General features: G+C 52.1%; 1 protein-coding gene across 4 annotated transcripts in view; it reads left to right on the top strand.

The window, feature by feature from the left end:
- The window catches only part of Hip1 (huntingtin interacting protein 1), a 133,812-nt gene that overhangs the window by 102,455 nt on the left and 7,759 nt on the right, over positions 1–23,598 (top strand). For 3 of the 4 annotated variants that reach the window (XM_046422708.2, XM_046422711.2, XM_046422710.2), the window contains exons 8-26: positions 1,985–2,125; positions 4,738–4,795; positions 7,996–8,071; positions 8,179–8,319; positions 8,668–8,765; positions 9,388–9,460; positions 10,540–10,723; positions 11,118–11,206; positions 11,568–11,684; positions 12,552–12,653; positions 12,828–12,971; positions 13,343–13,478; positions 15,291–15,377; positions 15,623–15,730; positions 15,808–15,944; positions 19,997–20,107; positions 20,854–20,912; positions 21,239–21,332; positions 23,397–23,497. In XM_046422708.2, coding sequence (XP_046278664.1) covers positions 1,985–2,125; positions 4,738–4,795; positions 7,996–8,071; positions 8,179–8,319; positions 8,668–8,765; positions 9,388–9,460; positions 10,540–10,723; positions 11,118–11,206; positions 11,568–11,684; positions 12,552–12,653; positions 12,828–12,971; positions 13,343–13,478; positions 15,291–15,377; positions 15,623–15,730; positions 15,808–15,944; positions 19,997–20,107; positions 20,854–20,912; positions 21,239–21,332; positions 23,397–23,497 — 2,056 coding nt within the window. The remainder of the gene's footprint in view (positions 1–1,984; positions 2,126–4,737; positions 4,796–7,995; positions 8,072–8,178; positions 8,320–8,667; positions 8,766–9,387; positions 9,461–10,539; positions 10,724–11,117; positions 11,207–11,567; positions 11,685–12,551; positions 12,654–12,827; positions 12,972–13,342; positions 13,479–15,290; positions 15,378–15,622; positions 15,731–15,807; positions 15,945–19,996; positions 20,108–20,853; positions 20,913–21,238; positions 21,333–23,396; positions 23,498–23,598) is intronic. The other variant, XM_046422709.2, reaches the window with a different exon arrangement.

Raw genomic sequence — 23,598 nt, 5'->3', positions numbered from 1 at the left:
CTGTCACAAAATACCTGAAATTAACAGCTGTTCAATAAATTGCATGAGATATGCAGCACTTTCATATCAAATGGGCTCTGTATTAGATGATTTTGCCCAGCTGAGGCTCACGTGAGTGTCCCAAGCACTCCCGGCTACCTGGCTGAGCTGCGATGTTGATGGGTTGGGTGCAGCCACAGTGCCAACTTACTGTATTTTCAGCTGATCAGGAGGTAACCCCACCCTAAGCTGAGAAGCATCTGTATTTAAACTGGATACAGTTAAATAACATTTCAAAGTCAAGTCCTCAGTTTCACGAGCCATATTTCAGGCATGTTTGGAGTGGCCATATGTGGCTGGCATATTGGACAGGGCAGCCAGAGCGTTTCTGTCATTGTGGAATTCTGTCTGCCCCAGGGGTTCTGACACACCAGGCCAGCAGTCAGTTTTCAACCTTGGTCGCCTGTTAGATTCACCCAGGGGGCTTTTGAAAACTACCATTGCCCTGACCCTAGCCCAGACCAGCTGACACAGAATAGGGGCATGGGGACTTGCAGGCAGCGTCAAAGCCAAGAGCCGCTGCACATTACAAGACTCTGTGAGGCGTGCGCTTGGCATCATTGGGCTTCACGGCGAAGCCTCTGGAGGCCCAAAGAGATTGAGCACTCGTTCTCATCCACACTTGCACTGCTGTGGTGGTGCTGGGCACCAAGGGCCATCTCAGGAGGCCTCAAGAAGGCAGCGGGCAGCCCCGGAGAGGGACCTGCTGTGGGTACTTGCCAGAGTGGAGCCTGAGGATGGTTTCCTTGCAGCGGCAGCTGCTTGTAATTTGTGTCAAGAAGAAAAGCTGCCTGCTAATTAGAACAGTTGGGGATTTTTTTTTTTTCCATTTGCCAAACTAACCCTGTTACCAGGGATTCGTGCAGTCGGAGGAGGAAGAGCACGCAGGGCTCTGGGCAGGGCCACGCTCCGTGGAGCTGCAGGGAAAGTCACGTCCGTTTCTGCCACGGCTAGCACCTGCAGGGACATGGGCAGCCTGGGCAGGAAGGAAGACCGCCAGGCCAGGGGGCGAGCTGAGGACCTGGATCAGGAACTTGGGCATAAATATGGAGGGATCTCTGGAACAAAAAGTGTGGGAGCAGCTTCCTCTCCAGAACTCGGGGGAGTCGAGGGCAGCACGTCTGCTGATGGCCCCCCATGACCCCGATGAGCCTTTGACCCCGTGGTCCATCCTGCCCCCAGACCCTTGCTTGGTGCATCTGTGTCCTCCAGGGTCTCCCTTTGAAATGGTCCAAGAACCCCTGAGGCGAGCCACTGGGAAGCCACAGCCGAAAGATTCCCTCCTTCACTTTTTGATTCCCGCTGGGCGCATTCTGCCCTTGCTGGCTACCGCCAGCCACCAGGCCTGCGGCACTTCTGATGGCCAGAGGTGTCGGGCCAAGTTCACATGCAAGCGGCTCGGCCTGATTGGTCAGCTCCTTTCGGGTTCTGAGGCCCCATGGACCCAAGAGCTCCCCGGCATAGTGACCCGTCTCCCCATTCGGCCTGACATGAGCTGAAATACTAGCTGTGCCTTTCTGATCTGACTTGGGGCAGAACTAGGAGGCTCCTCAGAGACGGGAAGAAGGGATTCCTGGGCGTCCCAGGAGCTCTCCAGGGTTGAGCAGATCTCGTCTTTCAGGGGTGTCACGGGGCTCTGCACAAAGCGGAGCCTGTTCATTGCACACCAGGCATCTTGGCCACCAGGGGCAGAGGCGCCTGGCCCAGCCGCAGGTGGCCACGTGGGCTCTCTGGTGCATGTTTAACTCTCAGCATGACACCTTGGCTTTCCAGCAATGGAGGTTCCCCTGAACGACAGGGACACCCTCTCTGTGCTGCAAGGGCTAAGTGAGTCAGCTGGAGTGATGCCCACACAGTCAGCCCTTGCTGCCTGCTGGGCCCTCCTCTGCCTCTCTGCCACCTGCCATTGCCTCACCCTGTTGCTTTCTCCCCCTTTTATTTCCAGTGTTCAACTCCCTGGACATGTCCCGCTCGGTGTCAGTGACCACTGCAGGGCAGTGCCGCCTCGCCCCGCTGATCCAGGTCATCCTGGACTGCAGCCACCTCTATGACTACACCGTCAAGCTCCTCTTCAAACTCCACTCCTGTGAGTACACCCGCAGGATCTTTCTCCATGAGCCTTGGGCGGGGAGGAGCCTCACCGCACGTCCCTTAGGGAGGTCCCTGGAGACCGCAGCCCGGCCGCATGCCCTTGGCTCCGCTTCTGTTTCAAAAGTGCCTGGAGCTCCTGGCCATCAAGAGAATGGAAGGGGCTGGGGATGTAGCTCAGTGGTAGGGTGCTTGCCCAGCACAGGAGAGTGCCGGGGTCCCATCCTCAGTACCACCAGAAAGAAAAAAAAAGAGAATGGAAGATGGAAGAACAGGGGTCTAAATTTTGGTGGGCCAAGTACAGCTCCTAACAAGCCATTGCTGTGTCCCAGGATGGTTCATCTCCATCTGTGCTGTGTCTCTATTCCTCAAGGACATCAGGTATTCTAGAACCCACACAAGGACCATATCTCTGCCCCGTATGAGCCAAGGCAGCGATGTCCAAACCATTAATGACATCATCCTTTGTACAGATGGAATTTTATGGAGAAATATGTAGAACAGAGCTGCTCACCTAAATGGAGGGCTGTCCCTTGCCTGCTGCAGATCCCTGGCATGCCCTTGGCAGAGCATAGTTTGGAAGCTACTGTTCTTGTGACCTCCGTGCTTCTGTGTGCTGGTGGTTGGTTTGCGGTGACGGGCATGGAACCCAGGGCCTCTCACATGCCGAGCTCTTGCTCCACCACCAAGCTGCACCCGGCCCTGTGTGTTTCTTGTTTGAAACTGTGTGTCTGTGCCAGGCTCAGTCTGCTTTAGGGGGTCTCCAACAGGGTTCAGTTCTGCACCGTTAAATGCAGGTCCCTATGTAACCCTGTGGCACTCGCGCCCCACTGCAGGGTGGCCACCATGAAGGATTGTATAAACAAAGTCTGTGCATGATGGAAAACCAAGAAAAGTCTCCACATGCACGGACACCAGCAAAGTGTCACGGGCCTGGGGTTTTATGTCACAGAAGGCCACATTTTAGAAGTATGGGACAAGGATGCTCCCTAACTGTGGTCATCAACAAGCACAGAGTCCAATTGTTAGGAAAAGGTCAGAGAATAGTAGCACGCGGAGGAACTCAGGGTGGTTTCCTGGGAGGGAGATTGAATTTGCACTTCTGGGATCAGAAAGGCTGTGGACCAAACCTGAAGGGAGCTCAGGGTCAATTAGATCCCAAGAGGTGAAGGGAGATGTTGCTTGGCAGCGCCGAGTGCCCGTGAGCTTGTAATCGTCTCTACGATGCTGTAAAACACATCGCACAACACAGCCTCACAAGGTTCTTATAGAGCGGTGAGATAGGAGAACAGGCAAGTAATTATTGGGGTTCAAAGATCTTCTCTAAAGGCAGGGCAATGTGTGAGACCCACTTGGACGTGCAGGGGAACTGGGTGGCTGAGGAGAGAAGTAGGGACATGGGAAGACACAGGTCTTATACAGGTCTGTGTATAAGACACAGGTCTTATTCTTATACAGAATGCTCCATCCAGAAGTGTTTCAGGTTTCGGAATTTCTCGGATTTTGGAACATTGGCATGGACTACCAGCATCCTTGATCTGAGACCCGGCAGTCCTCAGAGGGCTTTGGATTTCAGGTCACTTCATTTTGGAAGTGTTTTGCATTTCTGATTTTCAACTTGCAGACACTTGACTTCTCTATACTTTAAGACATGTTTACTTAGAACTCTAGAAAAGTCATCAAGACAGTATAGAGGATTCCCGTTGACCTCATACCCAGCTTCCCCTGCTATCCCCATGTTAGCAGGATGCGCCTGTCACAACTCATGAACCACTATCAATACCTTATTAATGAGGTCATGCTTTCTCAGATTTCCAGTTGGTACCCAGGGTCCCTCTCCTGGTCCAAACTCCCATCTAGGACACTACATAACACGGAGCCATCTAGTGTCTCGGGGCTTTTCTCAGCTGTGATAATTTCTCAGTCTCTCTGTCTTTGAGGACCTTGACAGTGTTTGAGTGCTAGTGAGATTTTTTGGAGAATGACCCTCAATTCCTTTTTATTTTTTATTTTATTTTTATTTTTATTTTACCATGATGTGACTGGGGTCTTGGGACCAAGTGCTCTTGGGAAGAAGCCCATGGAGGCAGACTGGCTTTTCTATGCACTGTCTGCTTTGGTCCTCTCGATGGATCATGCCTGATATGTGCTCACACCTAGTGAATGTCCCACACATTCAAAAATGACTAAAATTGATATTTTTAAAATAGACTGAAAACCAAGTTGTGGTCTGTAGCTGAATCACACAGACTCCCACAGTCTTGAAGGTGAAGGTAGCTTCGTGATGGGGAAGCTGTCCCTGAAAGGTGGCTGCTTGTACAGAATCACAGAGTTACACTGGTGGATCAAGTGTGTGCCATATCTGCCCTGGTCCACCCCGGGGCTTGGCCAGGTCAATGCTGCTTCTGTGGTCAGCCTCCTCACAATGGGCCTAGAATGGCTCATCCTTCCAGGACAAATTGGAAGTGGGAAGCTTTGGAGGATAAGGGTCCCCACACTCCTGTGGGACTCCCTTGGTCACAGACCAGAAGTGGCCCCAGGATGGCCACCCCTCCATCCGGAGCCCATGTGGCCTGCCTGCCCCCTTACAGTCCTTCCACTCTCCTCCAGGTCTCCCAGCTGACACTCTGCAGGGCCACCGAGACCGCTTCATGGAGCAGTTCACAAAGTAAGTGGCTCTAATAACAGGAGTGGAGGCAAATCAAAGTCCGCGATAAGATGGATCCAGGCCAAGCACGTGCACACTGTGAAATACGTGAGGGGCAGTGGGGCCTGCGTTCTAGGGAGATAAAATGACAGAAAATAGCTAGGACCGCAGCACACCTACCAGACCCTGGTAAATCCCCTGGAAGAGGGAGATTCACCTGCCCCATGCCAGGACTCCATCTCTCTGTCCTGTCCTTAGGTCACTTGGTCTGACCCCCTTTACTCAGACAGCTCCTAAATACATGTGTCTTAGATCTAAATTCCAATCTCACATACTCAATGTGACACCTAGATACCAGATTTAAATCTTTAACTGAACTCAAGGTTTTCTCAAAAAACAAAAACAAAAACCTTCTTCCCAGGCTTTTCTGTCTCAGTCAACGCTGCTACTGTCCATTTAGCCCCCAAGACCTGGAACTCACGTGTCCTCACGTTGCCCCACTCCAGTCCACCGTTGGCTTCTGCTGACACTCTACAGATAACTTCTAGCTCCATCCACAAGTGCATCCTTCAGGCACCAGGGCCTCCCGCCAGGACCCTCTGGCCTGACCAGACTCCCTCGACTCCACCCCCCTCTGTAACCCAGGCCTCGCCAGCAGATGGAACAGTATGTCCAACATCCCTCTTGCTCAAGAGCTCCCCATGGCTCTGCCTACATTAGAGTATAGCCTGAGTCCTTCTTTGTGGTCTGCAAGGCCGTGTGAGACCCAGCCCTGCCTGCCATCTTGGACCTCCACCCTGTTCCTCACGTGCTCCGGCCCCTCTGGGTCTACAGTCCTAGGGACACGCCCAGCTCCTAAGCCCATGAGGGCCTCTGTGCTTGCTTCCTCTCCTTGCAGAGCTCCTGGTCATCTTTTGTCACCTCCTCAGGAAGGCCATCCCCAGTCCCCTCGTTCACTCCCGACTTTCCTCCCTATACCCTGTTTTTCCAGCCTCACCCCACCCCAAGTTCTCACCCTTTTGTTTCCCTCGAGTTCTTGGTGTGGCTTCCCTCCTTTTGGACCCTTTGCCCCAGTGCTCTGTCCCCAGTGCCTGACCAGCGCTTGACCGGGAAACAGTGTCTGAGTCAGCTTTGTCACTGCTGCGACCAAAAGACCTGAGGAGAACAAATAGAGGAAGAGGAGTCTATTTGGAGGCTCACGGTTTCAGAGGCCTCTGTCCACAGATGGCCAACGGCATTCTTTGGGGCTTGAGGTGAGGTAGATGGTCGTGGCGGATGAGTGGTGAAGGAGAGCAGCTAGGGACGTGGCACTAGGAGGCAGAGAGAGAGAGAGAGAGAGAGAGAGAGAGAGAGAGCGCTCCCCTCACCACAGACAAAATATAAACCCAAAGGCCGGCCCCCCATGACCCATCTCCTCCAGCCACAGCCTACCTGCCTACAGCCACCACTCCCCACCAGGGGACCAGCGCACTCTGAGGTCACAAGTCTCACGATCTAATCATTTCACCTCGGAACCTTCTTGCATTGTCTCACACATGAGCTTTTGGGGGACACCTTACATCTAATCCATAACAAGCACAGAGTATCGAGAAATCCTGGGGTGAATTTGCAAGATAAGAAGCCAGATGCCTGAGCTGCCTGGTCTAGGGAAGGAGGAGCGTGTCTGGCTGAGGAGTAAATTACCCTGGTGCATTTGGGGGAGAAAATTGGTGACTAATGTAGTGGTACAGCTCATCCCTAATGTAATTATCCCAAGAAAAGGGGAAGAGGGGTCCAGAGGCAAGAGGACCCTGGAGTTGAGAAGGGTCCCCTGGCCTGGCACGGTCAATGCCAGTTCTCGCATTTTCTGGTTCACCTCTTCATCGGTGACCATGACTCCTGCATCCTGACGCTGTGCTTCTCTTCCTGGCTCCCCAGGAGCAATTGAAGGCCAAGTGCAGGGCTGCAGTCACCTCTCGGCTCCCCTGTTCCACTGGGGAACACTGAGTACACATTCTGTAATGAACGACTTATGAAATCCTAGGAGACAGGCACCAGGGCCGAGTTCCTGGAATGTTAGATTCCGGTAGCTTGCAAAAGCAGTAGTCAGTATTACTGTTGGCTCCGGCCCAGGAAGACGGGGACATGGGTCAGGCCTCACTTCCTTCCGCTTTTTTCTAACTTATGACAACATCTCCCGTGCATAGACACCACGCCTCCTCTTCCACACACAGGCAGCAGCAATGTCACAGGAACACACCTAAGTCTTGGGGTCTGGAAGGCTGTCACGAGACTCCCAGGGCTTTCATCCATGAGGCTGAGCCAGGGAAAGAGTATTGCTGCTAGGTAGAGATGCTAGGATCTGAAATACCCTTTCCTCTCAGTATATATCATTCTCAGCTGTCAGGTTTCTCAGTCTTCAGTATTTAGATTCAAAATAGAGATTTGAGAATAAGGAAGAAGTCTTGGCTTCCAGTGCCGGGGCCGGAGCTCAGTGGTTGTGCATGAGCTTGGCAGTTGCGAGGTCCCCAGTTCCACTCCAGCACTGCAAAAAATCATAAGTTGGTTTCTTCATGTTCGTGTTCTTCCAAGATTAGGGCTCTGTACGGGCAGATCATTCTTTCTTCGCAACTTACATCCCTCTGTGCCTGGGACTTTGGTAAATGCAGCTCAGTAGGGATCAGCCCCTGCCCTCTAGAAGCTTCTGCTGTAATAGGGAGACAATGTATAGCTCAAAAACAGGGTGCAGCTTCGTAGTAGCTTTCACTTCCCAGTAGCTTGTTGGTTTACCCTTCGAGAAAATCAGTTTATTTGTTTCTGGTACCAGAGATTGAACTCAGGGGCACTCGACCACTGAGCCACACCAGCCCTATTTTGTATTTTATTTAGAGACAGAGTCTCACTGAGTTGCTTAGCACCTCACTTTTGCTGATGTTGGCTTTGAACTCACGATGCTCCTGCCTCAGCCTCCTGAGCTGCTGGGATTATAGGCCAATTTCTTTGGATGTTACCCTTAGCCAGATATAAATCACTCTTTCCTCGCCACCAGATAACTGAGGACCGGCTGTAAATGACCCTTGTCCATAGCATCATAATTGACTCCTAGCACCACAGAGACCATCTCCTTGACAGCCTGTGCCCTTGGGCTGGGTAGGGGTAGGGAAGCTGGGGGCCGCTGCCCTGTCCCCTCCCCGGGGCTGGCAGGGACACCCAGTACCCCCTAAGGCCCTTTCCACCTCCAGGTTGAAAGATCTCTTCCACCGCTCCAGCAACCTCCAGTACTTCAAGCGGCTCATTCAGATCCCCCAGCTGCCAGAGGTGAGCACACCTGTCCATACCCTGGCACTGTGGGGTCCCCCGGTCCTGCCTGCAGCCGGCAGGGCCTGTCAGGTGAATGCAGGCTGAAAGTGTCTCTCCCTCTTCAGAACCCACCCAACTTCCTGCGAGCCTCAGCCCTGTCGGAACACATCAGCCCCGTGGTGGTCATCCCTGCAGAGGGCTCATCCCCTGACAGTGAACCCATCCTAGAAAAGGATGACCTCATGGACATGGATGCCTCCCAGCAGGTGAGGACCCTTGGGAGATAAGCTTGGCCCTTCCTGTTGCCCCCAAGTGTGGGGATGTGGGTGGGAGAGAACACTGGCTCTCACCACCCCGTTTATTTTTGAGATAGGTTGGAGGCCAACTCCTGGGCTCAAGAGATCCTCCTGCCTGGGCCTCCTGAGTAGCTGGGACTACAGGCAGAGGCTGATGTTCCCACCTTTGTTCAGCCTTCTCAGAATACAAGCAGGAGGCTAGCCTGCTCCATGGTTCCTGGGGAGGTCCCACAAAGGGAGCATTCCTGCACGTGACCATTGACCCACACGTGGGAGTCTCCTGGTCTCTGATTTCCCTCTCCCTTTTGGTCACCGCAGAATTTATTTGACAACAAGTTTGATGACATCTTTGGCAGCTCCTTCAGCAGCGATCCCTTCAATTTCAACAGCCAGAATGGCATGAGCAAGGATGAGAAGTGAGTCCCAGCCGCGTTCGGCTCATCGTGCGGGGACTAAGTTGAGCCATGCTGTATCCGCAGCACCCAACCCGAGGGATTCTTCACCCTTAAGCCTCTTAGAGAAAGAATGTCTTGACCCTTGAGGATCAGCCCCTTAATCCCAGAAGATCACTGACTGCACCTGTGGGCTTTACATTGGGCTAAGGTGACTCCTAGCATAATGCAGATACCAAGGTCCGCAGATGCGCAAGTCCCTTGTATAAATCGGGTGGTCATTGCGTAGGACCTACACATTTCCCCTGTGTGCTATAGATCCTCTCTGGATGACTTAAAATACCTGATACAATGTACGTGCTGGGGACATCACTGCCATACCATATTGTTTAGGGAAGAGTGAGAAGAGGAAGAAATCTGTACCTCTTCAGCACAGGTGGTTTTTTTTTCCCCTCAAATGTTTCCAATCTGCAGTTGGTTGAATTCTTGGGATGAGCCCGAAGGTGCAGAAGGTCGACTGTGTGAGGGGCAGTGTTGAGGAAATGTTCCCGGATTAGCCCCAGCTTTTAACCCCTCCCCTCACACCAATCTCCAAGCTGGTGTTTTGGCAAGAGGGACAGAAGCACTGTCCTCCTTCTCTCCCCAGGGACCACCTGATCGAGGCCCTGTACAGGGAGATCAGCGGGCTGAAAGCACAGATGGAAAACGTGAAGGTAGAGGTAGGTACTGGGGCCTGATCACATGATGCATTGCAGTGTAAAGCTGTGTCCCCCGATACCAGTTGGACCACAGCCTAAGGCAGGTTAATTTGTAGAAATGCCAAAGCCAAAAGCACCTGGATGGCCCCATCTCCATGGCACGTGCCCTGAGGATAGCAGTTAAGCCAGGCACCAGGGTCCCCGTGAAACCCAGGGGTAGCCATGGTAACCACCTGGCTCCAGTTCCTCTCACATGGCCCAGGAAGAGCTTGGTTTGGGACTCTCTCGGTGCCTGTGTGTGGACCTGGTTTACAGCATTCCTGCCCCGAAGCTGGTCGAAAACTGATTCAAGGGGACAGGCCCTGCATCTCCCTCCTCCTTCCAGGTCCTATGAGTGGAGCTGGTAATGGCAGGGGAATTCTGTCCTAGTTAGAGTGGCGGGGGTCAGCCCTGTTGGGCTCATGGTGACCAGAAGGCTCAATTCTCTTGAGACCTTGGGAGCCAGGTGCTCAAGGAAACCGAGGCCTCTGGGGTCCTCCCTCAGTATCCATGGCACACTGGTTCCCAAGCACCAGAGAGCAGATACTAAGGCCTGTAGATGCTCAAATCCCTTATATGAAGTGGTGTTGCTTTACATAAAACACGTGCATCCTCACCTATCCTTTAAGTCATTTCTTATTACTTATAATACATAATGCCGCATACTTGTTTTTTTAAGTAATTTTAGTTGTCGATGGACACAATACCTTCATTTTATTTATTGTTTTATGTGGTGCTGAGGATCGAACCCAGTGCCTCACCTGTGCCAGGCAGGCGCTCCCACCGCGGAGCCCCAGCCCAGCCCCAGCATACGTGCTTCACAGAGTTATTAGGCTGCCTCGTTAGAGAATAATGACGAGAGAGGCCAGCTCGCATCAGTGCAGACGCTCGGCTGTTGGACACCATCCTCCCTCTGTGGTTGGTGGGAGCTGTGGGTGAGGAACCCACCATGCGGAGGCCCACCTGGTTTTCTCTGAGCTGGAAACTGGGCATGTCCTGCTCTGCACGCCCGGCCGGTTGGAAGTGTGGTGACCAGATGGCCCACCGGGTCCCTCCCGCAGAGCCAACGGGCCATGCTGCAGCTGAAGGGCCGCATCAGCGAGCTGGAGGCCGAGCTGGCCGAGCAGCAGCACTTGGGGCGACAGGCGGCTGACAACTGCGAGTTCCTGCGGACAGAGCTGGACGAGCTCAGGAAGCAGCGGGAGGACACCGAGAAGGCCCAGCGGAGCCTGACGGAGATCGAGAGTGAGCGACCATCCCGGCTGGGCCCCGGGTCGGGGTGGGGCGCACGGGGTCGAGGCCCACTGGGAACCAGGGTCCAGCAGAGGGCAGGTTCGGGGGCAGCAGGTGCCCCACAGGAGGCACCTCTGGGCCCACAGGATGGGGAATGCAGAAGAGGGGAGACAGGACAGGACCCCTGGTGATGTGGATCCCAGGGACAGAAATACTGAGGAGGCGTGAATTTCTTTTTTTTTTAAAGACAGCTTTCCAAAGAAGTTGATATAAGTAGGATTTTTTAAGGGAGAAGAAGGTCTATGCTCCTGGGGAAAAGGAGCCTCCTTGGGGCCCCCAGGTTACTTGGAACAAGGGCAGAGGGCCCCAGCAGGGCAGTTGCCTCACCTCAGCCTTGACCCTGCAGGGAAGGCCCAGGCCAATGAGCAGCGGTATAGCAAGTTGAAGGAGAAGTACAGCGAGCTGGTTCAGAACCATGCCGACCTGCTGCGGAAGGTAGGACTCTCACCCCTCCAGCCGCAGCCCACCCCATGGGGAGCCAGCAGCATAGGCCTCAGGCTCCTTCAGGCCCCGAGCTGCCTCCTCTGGGGAACCCCAGCCTTTCAAGGCCCCTCGCCTCTGTACCTTGAGCTCCATCTTGGGTGCCAGCCCCACATAGAATTACCCATTTCTGTTATTTTTGTAAACATTGGAGAGACAGAACCTGAAGGTGGTGGCTTGATTCTGACCCCCCTCTGCCTGGGAAGGTGACACCCAGACCCAGCTCTCACGGTCCGAACGGGATTGTTGGTTCTGGATGCAAGATGTCCCATAGGCTCAGGAGACGCCAGTTCAGGACTCTGTTCTTCCCTTACAGAATGCAGAGGTGACCAAACAGGTGTCTGTGGCCAGACAAGCCCAGGTGGATTTGGAACGAGAGAAAAAAGAGCTAGAAGATTCCATGGAGCGTGTGAGCAGCCAGGCCAAACAGAAGGTGTGTGGAGGAGAGACGCCCGGGGGTGGGGTCACGGGGGCGGTTGGAGGGGAGGCCTCAGGCCCACCACAGATCAAAGCCATCTGTCATCCGCTCCATGGAGCCTCTGGGAGGGCCTTTGGAGACCTCACAGGACATCGGGGCACAGTCACCAGTGCACATGTGGTTTAGGAGCAGGAGGTAATGAAGGGACCCGAGTCGAATGGGGTTTCCCAGTAGAAGTTTCCCAAGGAGAGTTCCAGGGAGGGAAAGCAGGGGAGGAATGCACTCACAGATTTGCCAGCAAGAGAACTCCATCGTGCTGGGGCTTGGGGTGGAGTAAGGTCACATGAGCAAAACTGGACACGGAGCCTTAGAGGACCCTGTGCACGAGTCTGTAATCCAAATCAAAAGAACACATCACCTAGAGGAAGAAGTGTCACCAAGCGATGCTCCCCTCACTATTTGATGACTTTGGGTATTTTCTCTTCTTTTTAAATCATTTTTTGAACATGTTAGTCATGAATTCCTACTAAAGTGCCAACTCTTTAAAAAACACCACTTAGAAAGAATTCCAGGGAAGGGGCGATTTGCGATGGCGAGATGCGCAGCCAGCTGTAGCAAGTGTTGGGATGTATCAATTTAAGGTCTGATTTTACTTTGATTAGTGTTGTGGATTCAAGTATGGCATTTGGAAATTATCCTCGGGAGGCCTCCCTTGAGGACTTAGCCAGAAGGGGTACAGTCTCAGGTGTCACCTCCCCTGCACTTTTTATCTTACATACAGTAGAGTAGCAGTCTGGCCTTGACAGCTCAGGGGACTTTCCTTACTGTGTTCCCTCCAGCGGTCACCCAGCCCAGAGACCTCCGGTTTGGCTTCTCTTTCAGACTCAAGAGCAGCAGGGCATTCTAGAGAGTTTGAAGCAAGAACTTACCACCAGCAGACAGGAGCTGCAGCTCCTCCACAGCAGCCTGGACACCTCTGCCGAGGTGAGCCCCCAGCGTCCTGCCCATGGCCACGCTGGCCTATCTGTGATTGGCGTGTATTCAGGGGGCAGTGAGCGTGAGGTGGAAGAGACCTCAATTCCTGCTCCTTGGGGCCAGGAGGTGGGTCTGGACCTGGGGAAAGGGCACGGTTTAATTTTCCCATGGTCTCCATTGCAGTCAGAAGCAAAATGGACAATGAAGGTCGCTGAACTGGAGGAGGAGCGGGTCAGCTTGGCCAACACAGTGGCTCTTCGGGAAGAGGAATTAGTAACCCTTCGAGAACAGCTGGAAGGCACACAGCTCAAACTGGCCAGTACACAGGCACGTCGTGAACACCCACCAGGGCTAAGCAACCACCAACTCACACCATGGGCCTCTGAGGAAGGGTCCAGAGGCTTTTGGTAGGCGCGGTGCCTGGTGCCAGCCAAAGAGCAAGCCCACAGTGCCCTCTGTCCTACGAGAAAGGACGCACTGGGCCTTCTCCCCCAGGAGTGGAGAGTGGGTCTCAGGGACCGCCCAGCAGTCTCCTGTGGCCATGGTTCAAGTGGTCTCTGTGTTGAGCCAACTGGCCTGGACCCCACTAGTGACCACCTGAACTGAGAGGCCAGGATCCCAGCAAGGTCCCAGGCAGATGATACTCGGGGCTCTCGTGGGGTCCATGGCTGACTCTCGCATCCCTGGGCCACTTGTAGGAATCTATGGGCCAGCTTGCTAAGGACCAGCAGAAGAGGCTCCTGGTGGGGTCTAGGAAGGCTGCGGATCTGGTGATCCAGGAGGCCCTGAGCCAGATGGAGGAGCCCGCGCTCATCAGCTGCGCTGGATCCGCAGGTACTCTTACCCCTACCCTGCCCACGGTGCCTGGTGCTACCTGTTGGCACCGAATCCCACGAGAAACGTAGCTCAGGGGTTCTCAGCCTAGCTGCACGTCAGAGTCTCTGGGGGATGCCCAGGCCCCATTCAGGTCAGTTAGGTCGGAAGCTCTGGGCATAGGGCATGGGCAGCAGTCAGTGTGTCACTCTGAGCAGATTGCTGAGACAATCAGGGTCGGGATTTGGGGGAAGGTGGAGGTCCAGGGATTGACCCAGGAGCACTCAACCACTGACCCACGTGCCCAACCCTTTTTTATATTCTATTTAGAGATGGTCTCACTAAATTACTGAGGCCAGCTTTGAACTTGTAATCCCTGTCTCAGCCTCCCACCGCTGTGTGTGTGCCACCGTACCCAGCTCCAGGGTTTTTGCTTTAAGGCATAAAAGGAGACGCAGCAGCCTGTGTCTCTAAAAAGAAAGCTGCTCATCATCTTGAAGACTCCATGGGGGTGGGAGGGCCATGAAGCAGGCTGTGGCAGAGCATTAAAAATCCCAGCTGGGCACGGGGCACACCTGTAACCCCAGAGGCTCGGGAGGCTGAGGCAGAGGATCACAAGTTCAAAGCCATCCTCAGCAACTTAATGAGACCATATCTCAAAAAACAAAACAACAACAACAAATATATATATATATATATATATATATATATTATAAGGCTGGGAGTGTTGCTCAGTGGTTAAGCACCCTGGATTTAATCCTTGGTACCAAAAGATAAAGAAAAATTAAAATCCATCATGATCCCAGAATGAACGGAGCCCACTGCACAGATAGGTGAGTCCTGAGAACATGCAAGTTCAGCAGCTCCCAAGCCTCAGGAGACTTCCCCTGGAGGACACAGGGGTTCTGTCCCTAGTAGGTGGAAGAGCCCCCAAGCACTGGAAATTTGTCAGACCATGGACGCAGCCAAGAATAGATCTCATTTTTAATCCAAAGGGACATGTTGGCAGACTGAGGAGGTCCTGAAGGACAGGCAGAGGAGGGTGGGAGCCGCTGGTGCTGGTTTGTCATCAGGTGGGAAGGCCCTGGCCGGTGACGCACAGGGCAAAGAGCTCACAGGAGATGCAGGAAACAGGCGACTGAGAGATGAGATGGGAGCTGGGGCTGGAAAGGAGAGACCTGGAGTAGTGGAGAGCAGCGGTGCAGGGACATAGTGCCGAGAGACCACTGGCCAGTTCTGGGCACTGCCTGTGCCAGGCCCCACTCAAAGCTCCAGCGAGCCTCCACTCAGCCTGGGTCCTAAGGGGCCCTGAGACCTCTTGTTCAGATGAGGCACCGACCAGCTGATGGGGGAGCAGGGTCAGGAGCCACACCTGGACATGTGAGAGAGCCACCGTTGTGCCTTTGAGCTGCGTAGTGTTCTGAGCTCTGTGGCCAGAGGTGCAGCTATGGGAATGACTGTGGGGTGCAGAGCAGGAAGGCAGAACCACCAGAAAGCCAAGGTCAGGCTCAACACCGCCAGATGCAGAGGTCCTTGAAGGACCTCACAGGAGAGCCCGGATGCCCATGGTGGGCCATGGAGAGGGGCGAGGTGGGGTGTCCTGGCTCTTGGCTATGGAACCAGACAGGTTCAGCAGTGCAGCTCTTGAAGTGCAGGAGGAGGGCCACGTAGGTCACAGCAGAACCACAGAGCCACCACCTTCCTTCCCATGTCCTAGGGCAGTTCCTGCAGGACTGGGTCAGCCGTCCATTAGGTGCTCATGAAGCAGGATGTGGCTGCATGGGGACACTCCTCAGAATGCTGGTCCTGACTGCCCTGTCTTCCCTCTCACAGATCACCTTCTTGCCAAGGTCAAGTCCATGTTCAGCTGCATTGAGCAACTGGAAAAGAGCCGGGGCCAGTATCTGGCCTGCCCAGAAGGTAAGAAGGCCAAAGAATGGGCTCTGTCGTTAGGGGCAGCCAGGCTGGGCTCAGAGTGGTCAGACGTGGTGCTGTGTGACTCGAAAGCAGGGAGGGTGAATAAGAATTGTGATGCATTCCCCTGTCATATATAAATAAATTTTAAAAAGAAATAAGTCACAGGTTAAAAAAGAAAAGCAGGGAGGAAGCAGGTCTGAACAGGACACCTGGACCTGACTGAGGGACCCTCCTTCTCTCCTCTGCAGATATTGGTGGGCTTCTGCACTCAGTGACCCTGCTGGCCCACTTGACCAGTGAGACCCTGGCCCATGGCAGCACTACCAGCCTCAGGGCCCCGCCCGAGCCCGCTGACTGTGAGTACTGGGGAGGAGGGGCCACCCCTGGAAGAGGGCCATCAGGGGCCATGAGTCACTGTCCCTTGCCTCTCCAGCTCTCACTGAGGCCTGTAAGCAGTATGGCAGGGAGGCTCTTGCCTATCTGGCCTCCCTGGAGGAAGAGGAAGCCCTGGAGAAAGCAGACAGCACCACCATGAGGACCTGCCTCTTAAAGATCAAGGCCATCGGCGAGGTATCCTCAGCGTTACTGTCATGGAGAACAATTATCACTCGTAGGTGTGGAAGCTGTTGAGCTTCCAGGGGAGCCGTGACACTCCGGCCACGGCCAGTTCTTTCCGCACATACGAGTCAAGGCCAACCTCCCGAAGCACTTTCCAGCCATATTGAGCTCACTGGCTGCTCACTGAGAAGGCACTGTCATCGTCACCATGCCAGACAGTAGCACAGAAGGATAAGCAGTTTTGCTGTCTCTAAGGACTGTTATCTGGTTGGGCAGGTGACACCTACAGTGGAGACAAGAGCATATTTATACATCCAATAAAGATGGAGTGACTGAGTCCCACGTACCAGGCATTGGGTTAGGTGGAGTTACGTGGGGTCAAAAGCATGTGAACTGTATGGGAAGGAAAAGTAAGAAAAGTAGCCATTACTTTACAGTGTGGTAAGAGCTATAATAGAGATCTATGTGAAGAGTACAGTATTAGATAACATTTAATTAATTCCTAAAATGTGCCCTAAGATTAGGGAAAGAAGGGGTCGGGGCCAGAGCTCAGGGCTCCTCATCTCCCATTTGGACTCATGGTTTTGCATTTGTACCAGGGATTGAACCCAGGGGCGCTTTACCACTAAGCTATATCCTCAGCCCTTTTTATTTTATTTTGAGACAGGACCTCCCTAAGTTGCTAAGGCTGGGTTTGAACCCGAGATCCTCTTGCCTCAGCCTCCTGAGTAGCTGGGATCATAGGTGAGGGTACCACACCCTGTTTCTGTTTTTGTTCCTAGGTGGAACCAGGGTCTTGCCCGTGCTAGGCAAGCACTCCACCACTGACCACACTGACCTACATCCCCAGCCCCCACTGGGACTTTCCCTCTGATCATTTTCCTTGCCTCCTTCTTCTGCTCTCTTCCAAAAACGGTGTTTTGATGATAGCTCTTTGTTGATAACAAAAATCAAAGTATGCAGCCTGACATACAAGGATCTTATTCTCTGGCCTTTATCTCACCTTGCTGGGCCCTCTCCCCCTCCCCTTGCCCTCAGCACTGTCATGCATCTGCTTACCTTTCTGATGCTCTCCAGGTGAGTCCTCAGAGGTAGAGGCCTTGACTTTCTTAGCCTCCAGCATATCTGGCAGGTGGTAGAGACCTACAAGTGTTCTGTTGCTTGAATGTCCATGTGAGGAGAGCAGACAGGGGAAGGTACGTGCTGAGAAAAGTGGGCACAAGACCCAGAGCCCTGGACTGCAGGTGGAGGGTGAAACAAACTGGCACAGGAGTGATTACGGGCACACCGAGGACAGAGGCATCAGCAGATTTATTGTCAGGCCCCTGACAGGCTGCTCTACCCAGAGAGGGAGAGAGAAAGAAGCAGCAAGCAAGGGAGAGTGGCAGGAGAGGGAGAGCGGCAGCAGCTCCCCCTTTGAGCATTACCTTTTATAGGCCAGAATCATGGCCGTCCGTTAGGGGCGGGTTTAGACCTTGTGACTGGCATAGCAAACATCACCTGATTTTGCAGATGGCAAGTTACTATTTCTTGGGAACAGAGATGGGCAACTTTTTATCTATCAAGGAGAGAACAGAGACCAGAAAGTTTCTGTCTCTTGAGAATAAGAACAGTGTGCATAAAGATGGCTGTAGTTAGGCCAACAGTCGGGAGCTGCTAGCTTCTTTCCCACCCAGATGGCATGATCACCTTGCTGCTTCAGCATTAAAATCATCTTATGGCAGTGATTAAGTGGGAGGTGGTGGCATAGGCAGCACTGGCAGAGCCTGCTGGAGAGCCTCCTCAGTGTGTTGCCCAGTTAGATAAACTTTAGGACTAAGTAAATATGGAGGACCCCGTGAGGACATGAAAATTACATTAATGAAAGCAAAGAGAAGTGTGATAGAAGGTCACAGACTGGCTTCCTTTCTGGCAATAGATTGACCAGGTATTCAAATAATCTTTCCCAGGACATGGACAATGCTGGACAAACTTAAATTATTATTATTTTTTTTTAATTGAGTGATCAAACTGGCTAAAAGCTAAGGAAGTCCTGAGGATTGCTAGAGTCAGCATTTGTCCTACAGACGTTGCCCCTCTCTGCTGACCTGGAGCTTGGATCAGCCACACATACGACACAGGAGAGAAGAAACAAGACTTAGGACTGAGTGGGCCAAAAGGTGGAGATGGAAATCCTGCCTCCCAAAAAAGGAATCCTAAATCGACCACACCTTGAGCAGTGGGGTCATCCTCAAGGCACGAATTCATGTGCCATACTTCAAAAAGCAATGAAAGTGTACCCAGAACCTGCCCTACAGAAGAGACTTCTCTCTTCCTTGGTTCTGAGGGAAGAAACAGGTCCCTAGAGAAATTTTAACCCCAAGCTACCATGGATATAAGGTCCAATTTCATACTATTTATATGGCCTGGAAAACCCCAAACAGAAAATTAACACTGTTGGGATGTGAGAGGCCTAGGTACCTGGCAAAAGATCCTAGCTATCGATAGAGGAATGTTCTTTGAATTTAGACCCCAAAGAAGGTTCACAGATAGATTTCCAAGGAATGTAAGTTTACAGTAAGTATGTTTGATGCATTTAAAGACATTTTTTAAAGGTAATAAACATGACAAAGGAATAAACTATTTTCAGAAGTACCAAGGAATATTTGGAAAAGAGCCATAGAACTTTTAGAAATGAAAAATATAATCATTGAAAGTGATAACTTGGGGGCTGGAGTTGTGGCTCAGTGGTAGAGTGCTTCCCTAGCATGCATGAGGCACTGGGTTTGATCCCCAGCACCACATAAACAAACTAAATAAACAAACAAACAAAAAAAATCTGTAAACTAAATCATTATTAAAAAAAAAAAAGTGATAACTTGGTATCCAATTTCAGCAGTTGATTAAACAAAGCTAAAGAGAAGATTAGTGAACTGGATGATGGAAGTGAAAGAATTTCACAGTGTGGCAGTGGTTCTATAAATTGGAATGTAATTATTAAGAGGGAAAAAAGAATGCCTAATTAGCTTTCTAGAGGAGGATAATAGAAAAGATAATAGACCATGTCCTCTTTTTTTCTGCCTAAATAATATACCATTAGTTATAGACCTTCTATAAATGAAATCTTAACTAGGCGTGATGGCATAGGCCCATAATTCCAGATCTTGGGAGGCTTAGACAAGAGGATAGCAAGTTCAAGACCAGCCTCAGCAACTTAGCAAGACCTTGTCTCAAAATAAAAAAATAAGCACTGGGTAAAGCACCCCTCAGTTCAATCTCTAATACCAAAAAAAAAAAAAAAAGTGACCCCCCTCACCCTCCTGACCTCTGTTTATCTTGGAGTAGAGGGAGGAAGGGAGAAGAGAGAATCCAGGCAACATACAAAGGGGATTTCAAAGGTAATGCATTTCCAAATGATAATGCTTCATAAACGAGTCCTTAAATTGAGTGGTGGGTAACATTGAGTATTTTTTCTTTTAAAAATGTATTTCTAAACTGATAACATAAAAATGTAAAAAATTGTACTTATCAATGGAATACCGAAGGTTTTCATATATGTGTACATCGCATAGTGTTTAGGAGTCCATTTTTACTCTTTAAACTATTCCTAGAATTGTGTGCTCTAGTATGGATCACACACGATGGTTCGGGCTTTGCAGCAGTTAGACATGCGATCAGACCCCTGCCTGCCCTTTGTCAGCAGTGTGACTGGTCTGGTGTTTCCCATCTGGACCTTGGCCTCCATTGTACAGCAGGAATAGGAACTGCCTCAGGGGGTTGCTGTGGAAGCAAGGGTCGGGCTTATTGGGGAACACTGTGTAAAGATACCTAGGTCTCCCATGCTGCAGGGACAGCTGTGTGTGTGAATATGAGCCTGAGGGCCCGAGTGGCTGCAGCTGAAGGAGCTTTGGAGTCAGACACTGGCTTTCTAGAAGGAGGGGTTCTGAGTGAGAGGAGAAGGGAAGGAACACGCAGTTCCAGATGGGGTCCATGACCTGTGGGGCCTCCTACCCTTTCTGTCTCAGAAGGTCTACAAAAGATCAGAGCAGAGGTCAAAGTGTCATTCTCTGTGATGCCATTCACAGGAGCTGTTGCCCATGGGCCTGGACATCAAACAGGAGGAGCTGGGGGACCTCGTGGACAAGGAGATGGCCGCCACTTCGGCCGCCATTGAAACTGCCACAGCTCGGATAGAGGTAGGACGTGAGTGCAAGATCTTCTAAACAACACTTGCAGCTGCTTCTGGGCAACCTTGCCCCTTAGACGTGTCTTGGTCATTCACGAAGGCTACAAAGGCCCGTATAAAAGAAACCCAAACCCAAATCATTGCATCCGTGAGGGGCAGGAAACAAGAGGTCGTCACTTAAGGAAGGTGAGCAGATTCCTCAAGGGTCAGGTGCCTTGGTGTCAGAATGTCCGGGGTTCAGGTTAAGGTTGCCGCTCATTAGGTTGCATGACTTGTGAGTTATGTCCACCTAGCCCAAACTCAGCCCCTTGTCTATAGAACAGCAATGATAAGGACACCTACCCCAGAAGCATTAAGTGGCAGCCCTCATCCGTGGTAACAAATCTCACAAAAAGCTGAGTGGGCACCATTGCAAAGGTCACATATTGCCCCTTTGGTGGGAGACTCAAGCCACTTGCCCTGGTGGAAGTACCTGCCTTGAGGACTGGGAGCCAGCTCTGTGCACATCAGCCTGAGTGCCTGAAGGTCAAGACTCTTGCTGACCACAGAGCACCTGCTGCACCTGCGCCCACCCCCACCCCCAGTAGATGAGAGGGCTGGGCTCTTTCCCCAAACCCTGCAAGGACACAAATGGGGACATCCAGATCCGGGATTCTGAGCTACCACAGCACGTGGGAGCAGGCACAGAAGGGCACTGTGGTCTCTCAGTACTCCAGAAGGAGGTGGCCCATCCGGAAACCAAGCTTCTTTTAACAGGAAATGCTCAGCAAATCTCGAGCAGGGGACACAGGAGTGAAGTTAGAGGTGAATGAAAGGTGAGTCCGAGCCACACAGCGGTGCCCAGGTGAGCAGAATCCAACTTCCTGGTGCCAGGTCATACCCTGTGTGCCCTCTAGGACTAGATCTGTGCTCCCACTGCAGCGTGGGGCCAACAGACCCCCAAGAACCACAACCGGCTGCTCCTTACCAAATCCACAGCCAGGGGTTCTCACTCGACCTCGTCGGTGTCCCAGCAACCTCTGCTCATTCCCTGCTTCTCCTTCCCATTCCAAGTCGGCTGTAGCTTGGGCTGACGAAGAGGAGAGTTTGTCTTGGCCTCTGTGTCTGACATGTTTGTTGTTCATTTTTCTCTTTTCAACAGGATCCTCGGTTCCTGCACCAGCCTGATGCAGGCCATCCAGGTCCTGATTGTGGCCTCAAAGGACCTACAGAGGGAGATCGTGGAGAGCGGCAGGGTGAGCATTGCTTGGAGCCCAGAGGCAGGCCTCATGGGCCTTGACCGTGGCTCCCCCACAGCCCCTGGAGTCCAGCTGAGCTGCGGGCCTGTCCTGTGTCCACAGCAGTCTTTTGATCTGGACAAGAGCAGGCACTAGGGGGCCTCCCCACTCACAGAAGGGCAGCCAGCCACAGCTTCCAGCTGCAGCTCGCACACCTCAGGTAGACTGGCTGTGGGAACCCCATGCACACTGCACTCCAGGTCCTTTGAGGAGGAAGTGTGGAACCTGGGCGAACCCCAGGAGCAGGCCTGAGCCGTCACCCCTAGGTGTCTGTCAGGTATCAGGACCCTCCCCAATTCCAGAACCCTTGGGTGATCAGATCCCTTGTACCCCGTGGCACAGGGTTGGCGTGGAGTCTGCTCACACCCTCCTGCACGCTCTTGCCCTGCAGGTGACTGATGATACCTAGTGCAGCCCAGAGGCTGTGGAATAGCTGTCACACTGCATTGCTTAGGGATTAATGACAAGAAAAATATCCCTCCGTGTTTGTTCAGTACAGATGCAGTACTTTTTTAAATATTTTTTTTAGTTGTTGATGGACCTTTATTTTATTTCTTTCTTTATATGCAGTGCTGAGGGTCAAACCCAGTGCCTCCTCACACATGCTAGGCAAGCGCTCTGCTGCTCAGCCCCAGCCCCTGCCCAGACACAGTGTCTTGAAACTACTTTCCATCTGTGTTTGGCTGCACCTGCAGATAACGGAGGGCCAGCCATGCTCACCGTGCACAAGGGCGCAGCCGGCCTGCACCCAGTGGCAGAGTCAGCCCATGCTTGTGCCCCAGAGAGCCCATTGTCAGCCCCTGGCCCACATGTCCCTTGGGTTCCTTCCCACTCCTCTGCTAGGGCTGGCGCTGGCCTGTGGGCCCCTCATATGCTGTGACAGCTGCAGCTTGGGAAGCAGAGCGCTGTCTAGGGCAGGGACAGAGCCTGACTCGTCCCAGAGAGGAAGAGTCTCTCTGCCCCAGAGGTGCTGTTTCTAGCTCCGGGGTCTGTTCCTCCAGTAAAAAGATGCAGCCAACCAAGAGCCTCTGCACACTCTCAGACTCTTCCAAGGCATAAACCCCTTTTTAAAATCCAAGCAGAAATCATGTTTGAAAAGTGTTCCCTGTCTTCCCTCCTCTTGGCAAATCATGGAGAGCCTGCAGACTCCCTCAGACCGCAACCACTCCTGTTACTCACAGAATGTACAGGCCCTCAGTGGACACAGCGAACTGCCAGGATCTTCCCGATGCAAAATCCAGGAACTCCAGGCTCACATATAAAATGGCACAGTGTTTGCCCATAACTATGCACATCTCCCATTTACTTTTTTTCGGGGAGTAGGTTCTGGGGGTTGAACCCAGAGGCACTTTACCACTGAGCCACACTCTCCGTCCTTTTTATTTTTTATTTTGAGATAGGGTCTCACTAAGTTGCTTAGGGCCTCACTATGTTGCTGAGGCTGGCCTCAAACTTGTGATCCTTCTGCCTCAGCCTCCAGAGCCACTGGGATAATAGACATGTGCCACCAACCCCAGTTTCCCATATACTTTAAAACATCTCTAGATAACTTATACATACTGATCTGATACCGGATTTGATATAATGTATTATAATTATGATTAGACTATAATATAATAATCTTATACCAATGTAATACCTGATTTGATAGAGTGTGAATGCTAGGGAATAATGACCAGAAAAGTCTGCACATGCTCAGTACAGATGTGGGGTTTTTATCCCAAATATTTTCAATCCCCAGCTGGTTGAATCCTTACGTGGACTCTGCAGGTACTGAGGGCCAACTACAGACACACAATGACGTTATAGAAATGCCACAGGCCTTGGTGTCAAGAAATCCCCATATTTACTTCCCCTTATTTCCTGGGTGACCTTGGGAAGAATACTTTTGCTTCCCTGCGTCTTGGTTCTCTTATCTTTGAAGTGGGAATAATAATGCTTGCTTCTCTGAGTTACAGTGAAGACCTGGTGGGACACCATAGGTAAAAGTCCCCAAAGCACAGTTATCTTTTGCTTCCACAGGGGACTGCATCCCCTAAAGAATTTTATGCCAAGAACTCTCGGTGGACAGAGGGACTCATCTCAGCCTCCAAAGCCGTGGGCTGGGGAGCCACCATCATGGTGTAAGTATGTGGGGCCAGGGCTCCTTCCCAACCCCCTTCCACTGACCCACCTCAGGGAACAGCGAAAGGAGATAGAAAGATCCGTCCCCTGATGAACGATT

This window comes from Marmota monax, unplaced genomic scaffold (genome assembly GCF_021218885.2).
Source record: "Marmota monax isolate L192 unplaced genomic scaffold, Marmota_monax_Labrador192_F-V1.1 WCK01_AAM20220418_F8-fsc00237, whole genome shotgun sequence".
Lineage (NCBI taxonomy): Eukaryota > Metazoa > Chordata > Mammalia > Rodentia > Sciuridae > Marmota > Marmota monax.
The sequence above is the reverse complement of the archived record's forward strand: the minus strand, read 5'-3'. Positions and strand labels throughout refer to the sequence as shown.